Raw genomic sequence first — 8,150 nt, 5'->3', positions numbered from 1 at the left:
ATAAAGATTGATACACACTACGGCGAAAATCTTTATGGGAATATTGTACCATGTCCAGCTCTTTATGCATAATAAATGCATTTAGAACGCTACAGTGCAAGAAATGAAAAAAAGAACATTCTGTGAAACCACTTTTTGCATTTCCGATCTATTTCATAGTCTCCTTTTAGACGATCAAAATTGTCAACAACATTCATATTCCTATTATAGTCATGAAGAACTTTTGGACAAGAAACATTTTACTTTGCTTCCATCCTTGTGCTTTCCTGTAACACTGATGACTTCTGACGGACCATGAACAGTTGACATAAGATTTACACCTCTCTTATCTTTCCACCTGTACACAGATATCCCTTCACTACACACCCAAGCATCAAACTCTCCTCTTTCCATAGATTTTTTGTCCTTTAGTTTCGGCAACTTCTTTCTATTTGGATTACAGTTGACCCTGCGAATATATGCTGTCCTTTCACTAGTTATACACAAATCGACAGACGAGAAAAAGTTGTCCATGTATATAATGTGATTCGTCCCACCTTGTTCCGATGTCAAGTTTAAGGCAAGTCTTGCTCCAAGACCAATTTCCACTTTGGATTCAGATTTTCCACAGTAGATTTGAAACTTTAGGTTGTAAGAGGATTGATCACACAAATTCCATATTTTATAGCCTCTCTTTATTGGTTTTACCTTCATATATTGATTAAGTGAACTCCTGTCTTTGAATTTCACCATTGTCTCCTCAACAGCTACATTTTTAATAGTACTTTTCGAAAGACAAAGTTAATAGTACTTTTCGAAAGACCTTACTAATGTGTGAAATAATGGCCTTATTTTATACTAAAGTTGGGTTGAAATGAAAATTGAAATGCACAACTCCGTATCTCATATGTTTAGTAGCCGTGAAATATGTTGTTTTCGTTTTTAATGACATCGATTTAAACAGCAACGGAAAGATCATTGACAATCTCTGCGACCCCAAAAACCATGGATTCAACACTAATATTGGTGATTTTTGATTATATATATATATATATATATATATATATATATATATATATATATATATATATATATATACAGAGAGAGAGAGAGACAGAGAGAGAGAGAGGGAGAGAGAGAGATAAATATATTTCCCCCTTCCCCATGCTGTGGCCCAGTATCGAAAGTATCACCGTTCATCTCAACGACCCCCAAAAATATGGATTTAGAACTAATATCGGTCATTTTCGACCACTTTTAAATATCTCTTTCTCCCCTCGCCCAAGTTGCAGAGTTAAATAGAAATCTATAAAGTCGACACTGATAGTGGACATTTTCAAACATTTATATATATATATATATATATATATATATATATATATATATATATATATATATATATATCTTTCTCTCCTCTCGCAAGTAGCGGGGCTGATTTTCGATTTAAATCGGATCAGAAATCTCAGTGTTCTTCTGAATGATCCCGAAAATTATGGATTAGACACTAATATTGGTCATTTTTTGATTATTATTATATGCAGCTCCTCCGCTCTTTCCTCCGTGCTGGGGCACCATGTATCAGAATTGTCACTGTTAGTCTCAGCTACTCCTAGCACTATGGATTCGACACTAACATTAATCATTTTCGATCATTTTTAATGTTTATCCCCCTCCCTTCCGTTGTACCCTCCCCCTTCCCAAATATCAAGGTTGAACTTAGATTAAAACAACATCACAAGTGTCTCTGTTTCTCTCATCGACCTCGAAAGCTATGAATTCAACACTATGCCGTCTTTGATCATTTTGAAATTTCTCTTCCCTCCCTCTCTCCTACGTTATATATAGCTCCTCTCCTCCTCCACCGTGCTGCCGCACACGTCATCAGAATTGTGAGTTTTAATCTCAGCTACTATTAAAACTCTGGATTCGACACTAATACTAGTAATTTTAATCATTTTTAAGTGTTTTCCCCCTCCCCTATGTTGTACCTTCCCCCTCTCCAGCTATCAGGGCTAGATTTGGATTGGAATAGCATTAGAAGTTTCACTGTTTCTCTCATCGACCCCAAAAGTTATGGATTCAACACTAATATCAGTCATTTTTGATCATTTTGAAATTTCTCTGCCCCTCCTCTCCCGTACATTGTATCTTCAAAGTGAATAGCCTAAAGTAATTCCTGTCCCTAAACTCATGTATTATTAAATTTCATTGATATAGGTAGGGTGGTTCAAGAGTGATGAAGTCACAAATGCAGTCATTTTAATTTTAATTTTTTAAACATATATCTCCTCTCCCTCGCCCCCTCGTCTAGGTTGGCTCGTCAAAGTGAAACGATAAAAAACACCGAAGGCCCGACCCTCATATATGTTGAAAATTTGATCGAAATTAGTTGGGTGGTTCAAACGTTATTAGGTTTTATTAATTTTTCTTTGTACGTACCCCTCTCCTAGGATCTACCTTTAAAATGAAGTTACAATAATGTTTCCAGATCAGAACCTCATGTATCTTCAAAATTTAATTGAGATCGGTCATATAGTTCAAGAATTATTAAGTTACAAAAATAGTAACTTTCAGTCTTATATAAATTGATTTTTATATATCTCCCCATCCTACTACTTCACTACGTTGTTCTCTCAAATCTAAATCATAAAAATGGATCCCAGGCCTGAGCCTCATATATGTTGAAAATTTGATCAAGATCGGTCAACTGGTTCAGCAGTTATTAAGTTTTATTTATTTAATACCCCATCCCTCAACCCTACCATCAAATTGAATAGACTGAAACCAGCCCAGCTTTGAACCTCATCCATGTTACAAATTTGATCGAGATCGGTCGGGCGGTTCAGGAGATTTAGAGTGACAAACATAGTGATTTTAATTTTTTTTATATATATAGATGACTTATCAAAGTCTGGCTGACCCCTTCTTGGCATAATATTATTATCATTCAAATGGATATGTCTCAATAAAAAAACTGATCCTTTTCACTGGCATCAGAGGGGTAATATATGAATCATGCAAGTCGTGAGAAGATGACCAGTAATCTCTATAGCTTGGCAACTGTTTGATTCCCATGTGTAGATTTATTCCTAGAAAATATCTTATTTCTTCCTCATCCTCTGGTGTAAAGGATTTTCGTTTTTGAGTTGCATAAAAATTCGTACGGAATGCAATATGACTTACCAACTCGTCTGTCAACAGCATACGGAGTAGTAAATATCCATGGCTTAGAAATGCTCCGATACTCCACTCGTTCCTAGGAAACCTGGAATTGGTTCAAACAGATTCACTTTTACTCCAGTTTGGTGTCAGTGGCGAAACAACAGGTACTTGGTTGTGGGCTGGTGACACGTTCACAGAAAACAAATTTTTGTCAAAACTAGGACTAGGTCTACTTTCATTGTCCGAACCAATTAACCCCGCCGTGGCCGGTCCCAAGCCCGTGCTGAGAAAGGGGAAGGGACCCCCTCCTCGCCACCAAGTGCATGCATTGTAGTGCTTGGCAACTGGAGAGGGAGATAGGTTCAAGTGGATCTTGGGAACAGGCTCTATCTCGAATGTCCTACCGATTCAGTCAGTCCTGTTTTATGGACTGGATATGGGATGGACAACAACCTACCGGCGGAGGTGAGCGGGCATCCTCCGAAATGGGCGACTAACTCGTGCCATTGTATCTGGGAGAGTACGTGTGAACCCATCACGTCCTCAGCGGGGTATGTAGTTTAGGCTGCCGTACCTACCGGCAGGGTGAGCCTTCGGGTATCCCCCGAAATGGGCAACTAAGCCGTGCCCTTGGGTCCGGCAGATAAGGCTGCGTGGTACCCCAACACGCTAAAAAGAGTGGGTAGCTGGTGTGCCCAAGAGTGTGGGCGGATCCAGCGCCCTACCGGGAGGGGAGATGCCGCCCTCAAAGAGAGTGTAGTGCGTCCTCTTGGGTTCGGGATGGGATACCTAGTATCCTAATGCACACTCGCACCTCAGGAGCGCTGTGGTAGTGTGGGGACACGGCCCTACCAGAGGAGCCGCCGCTCTCAAATGGCCATTGTCTTTAAAGGTAGACAGTCTACATCAGCCATTGGGTCTGGTAATGTACGGTGTACCTCTACCGTAATCAGAGGTAGTTCCGTATTGTTTGAACGGCCCTACAGAGGAAGGGTGTGGGTGTCCCTTTTAATGGTGGTCTACACGTACCATTGGGTTTCGGACAAGTAGCTTAGCTACAACGTGTACGTGGTACTTAAACACGTTAAAGATAGGTAGCCCCGTATTGTTTGGGCGGGCCTACCAGGGGAGACACGGCTCCCAATTGACAATGTCTGCCCTTGAGCAAACGGTCTACATCAGTCATTGGCTCTGGTAATGTACCGTGTACCTCTACCGTAACTAGAGGAAGTCCCGTATTGCTTGGATGACCCTACCGGGGAGAGTGTCGGATTCCTGCCTGTGTGGGGACCAAACGGAGGTGGATGAGGGGCCAATCCCTTGAATCTGGTTAACGGTTCTGATCCTGCTAAAGGGAGGAAACTGTGAGATATGGGCCGGCACCAAACTCAAATGGTGACTTATCACGTGTCATTGGGTCCGGGATGAGATACGGGAGTATCTCGACGTGTGCGTGGTACCTGTACACGACAAGACGGTTGCCAGTTGAACGATAGAGGTAGGCAGGCCCAGGATTGAACAAGCCCCCTCGGGCATTGCATGGGGCCCCGGATTGGTTGGTCACTAGATTCGGTAGCTTGTGGGAGCCAATCCCAGGAATCTGGGTAACGGTGAACACGGGCGGGAGGTGAGCTTGCCTTATAACGCTCGGGCGCCATGCCTGCAGAGCATGGTAGGACTCACTCGCTAGCAGTCTGCCTCAACCAGTAGGTCTACTCGTAGACACTCAGGACTTCGGTCTGGCCGCACCGTGGGTGTATCCCACTCCCTCAGAGAATGGGGTTACATCGCTTCGGCGAGTCAGAATTAGGGGACAAATTCTGACGGTGCACTTGTGCACGAGTAATCAGTAGCGTATTGAGGAACTACGGGCAGGGTGACTTCTTTGGCGGAACCCGTCCATTAAATAGACCGAACGGTCGCGGGCATGCTCCCCATGCATGCAACTAAGCGTGGAACAGTAGACCACTAGCATCAACATGTCCAAACCAGTATCATTGTAGTCTATAAATCTATCCTCATTAGGATCATTAGTGGAATCCTGGTCAGAATCAATTATACAGTCACACACATCACTTTCAGGATCAGAGGCTATGTAGAGGGTATGTCAGAGGGTATTCTATTTATTTCACTGTGATAATGTTGCGCGCCATGTTTATCTCTACAACAGTCACTGCTCACAAGAGCGGTGGTTACCTGTACTAACCACCAACTTTGAGATAGAGTCAAAACACATAAAACAATTAGATTACAATTCTTATGGTGAGAATGTAACTCTTACTATCACGAGAGATAAGTGATCAAGGAACCAAGCACCTTTATAATACTATAATTGCAAGAAAGTACAATTATTATGGCCACCCGAAACTCGATGGAGATTACCAACATCTACTTGAATGCAAAATGTGTGTATTTCTCCCAAAACTTTACTTTCACCAGAAACACATCGCGATGCCATCTAAGAGCTACAAAGGAACCTTACAAACGGTTAGTCTTGAAAACCACCCACACAAGGAAGTAAGACGTTCAATAGAAAAGGCTGTTAGCGCAAGTAACCAACACCCTTCAAAAATTAAGTTTTTGTTGATATTTTGACCCGCCACCATTTTGCACAGGGTTGTCGTAGAGAGTCGAGACTTGCCCCATTTTCTTTCATTTGACAACAGTTTTCAAACAAACGTGTTACTTAACCCCACTTGCCATTTGAAATGTTTGAGTAGGACCCCGGTTGGGACCCTGCGGCAAACTTTTTTATCCCAAAAAGTGCGGCCTTGAAAATGATGGGATACGTGTTCGCTGAGTTTTCCATTTACCCAACCGTTTCCGAACAAATGGCCCGGTTCAAACTATTCTGCCTAACAATGCAAACATAGAGCCGAATGGAAACATTTCTGCACCTAAGTTGTTCCATAACTTTCCGTCTCATTTTGGTGTGAAAATCGGACCGAAAAGGTTTCGAAGTTGTTTATTAGCACCTTGTGTACAACTTCTTTTTGTTGGCAGTACGTTTAATATGGCACTACTGAGTTGTATGCTGCGTTCTGCTGATGATTTTCCTTTTTGCCAAAATTCCAAACTGTTCTTTCTATTATTTTAAAAGTTCAAGATATTATCCTTGCAAATTAGGGCATACTGGTTCTGTAGAAAACATATATCTAATATAAATAAAATAAAGAGTGTGTTTGTTTGTTTGTTTGTCTGTCTGTGTGTGGCCTGAGGACCAGACGAGTGAACCAAGAGTTACCAAATTTTGGTCAGTAGTACCCCGGTCCATGACTCAGTTCAAGACGAAGCGTTTTTTATTTTTTAATTTCGAAACAGGGGGATCTCAGAGGGATCGTTTAGAGGGACAAGTAAAAGTAGTTGGAAATGACCGATATTAGTATCGAATTCATAGTTTTCGCGGTAGCTGAGATCAATGGTGACACTTGCAAATTCAGCTACCATTGTATGCGGGCCGGGAGTCGGCTGGGGATACCAAGACATTTAGAAATAACCCAAAATGACCGATATTATTGTCAAAAACATAGTTTTCGCGGTCACTGAAATAAATGGTGATACTCCCACAGGTGCTCACTTGTAAATACAGCCCCCATTCGAAGAATTGGTATATTCTGCTAGTTATCAATATACGTTGACAAAAAAAAAAAGAATCAGAACAGTCTCAGTAGTACATTGTTGTACACCATACACAGCTCTAAAGTGGGCGTATCCCCCTTTAGTTTCAACAGTACAGTGTTATATATGGTAGAATGTGTGTACACAGTTACCTTGAACTCTTAAGAGTCTTAAGAGTCACAAACATAGGTATGATCTCCATCCATGTCTAACACAGCTGAATTCTGCGCGAAGGCCTTGCAGATGCTTTTTGCGGAGATACTCCGGAGTCACGGGAGTGAAGGCGTATTCCACAGCTGCTCGTAACTCTTGCGTTGTGTGATATCGAGTGTTTCTTACTGGTTGTTTTATGATCCCCCGGAGAGCATTGTCTGGTGTAGTCAGCCAGAGACTTCTTGGAGGCAGACAAAGAGAACTGGTGAAGATTCACAAGCTCATCGAATCCAGAGGCCAGAGAACGTCTGATTTAAGTAATTGTGCACGTAAACCGCGAAGTGCGCTTGTGCTCCATCCTGCTGTATCACAGCAGTGTTTTTGATGCCATTTTCTTTCAGTTGAGGCAATAACCACTTATCAAGCATCTTCAGGTAAAAATGTCCATTAACATTGTCTTCGAGCAAGTAAGGCCTAAAAATGTGTGTTGCACTCATTCTAGTCCACAGCATCACGTGTGATGGATTTTTCTCCATCTCTTTGTAAAACCGGGGTTTTTCCTTACACCACATCTCAGCATTCTGAGAATGCATACTCCGGTAAATAGCACACTCGTCTGTGAAGAGGACTGCACCACAGGATCGTTTGGAAGGGAACGCATTAAGGAAAGTTTTGCATGCCTCTTTCCGCGCATCCATAACGGCGTCACTCAGTTCATTCACATGCATTGGACGGTAAACATTCAATTTTAGATCTTCTTTAATATGCCTCATCACGGTAGTCCGAGGAATACCAAGCTTCGAAGACTTTCTACGTGTTGATTTTGAAGGAGACTGTTGAACTGATGCTTCACGGCACGTTTCCCTCCGTTTTATCGGTCGACCTGAGGAAGATCTTTCACACTGCCCGTAGCAAATGCACGCTTTTCTCACCTCATCATTATTGCTTTTCTTGCTGGATTAATACAAAAGCGGTCTATAAATTTCCCTTTTACACTTTCCATGCTGTCACCTGTGTAACGCCATTCGTGAAGCCAAACCGCAACAACTAATCTTTGTTCAATGCTATATGGACTTTGATCAGACATTGTTGATTACTCTAACTTCGCTGCGGGAGACCCGTGTTCAATTCCCGTTGGGAGCTCATGTGGTTCGGATTCCACGTTAATCAGTAGGTCCACGTCTCATATAGTCTCGCTGCTGAACGGGACGCTAAACTAAAATCAACTCAACTCAACT

General features: G+C 42.0%; 1 protein-coding gene across 1 annotated transcript; it reads right to left on the bottom strand.

The window, feature by feature from the left end:
* Positions 1-7,193: 7,193 nt before the first annotated feature.
* Positions 7,194-7,685, bottom strand: LOC145674032 (uncharacterized). Its single transcript, XM_081743857.1, has one exon. The coding sequence runs from the start codon at positions 7,683-7,685 to the stop codon at positions 7,194-7,196; it is 492 nt and encodes a 163-aa protein (XP_081599983.1).
* Positions 7,686-8,150: the final 465 nt, after the last annotated feature.

The sequence above is a fragment of the Thermobia domestica genome, chromosome 17 (genome assembly GCF_964235325.1).
Source record: "Thermobia domestica chromosome 17, izTheDome1.hap1.1, whole genome shotgun sequence".
Lineage (NCBI taxonomy): Eukaryota > Metazoa > Arthropoda > Insecta > Zygentoma > Lepismatidae > Thermobia > Thermobia domestica.
This window is presented reverse-complemented; position numbering and strand designations above follow the sequence as displayed.

What these genes read in the sequence shown, in the direction of transcription:
- LOC145674032 (XM_081743857.1), bottom strand. Translation starts at nt 7,685, where the DNA reads ATGAGGCATATTAAAGAAGATCTAAAATTGAATGTTTACCGTCCAATG.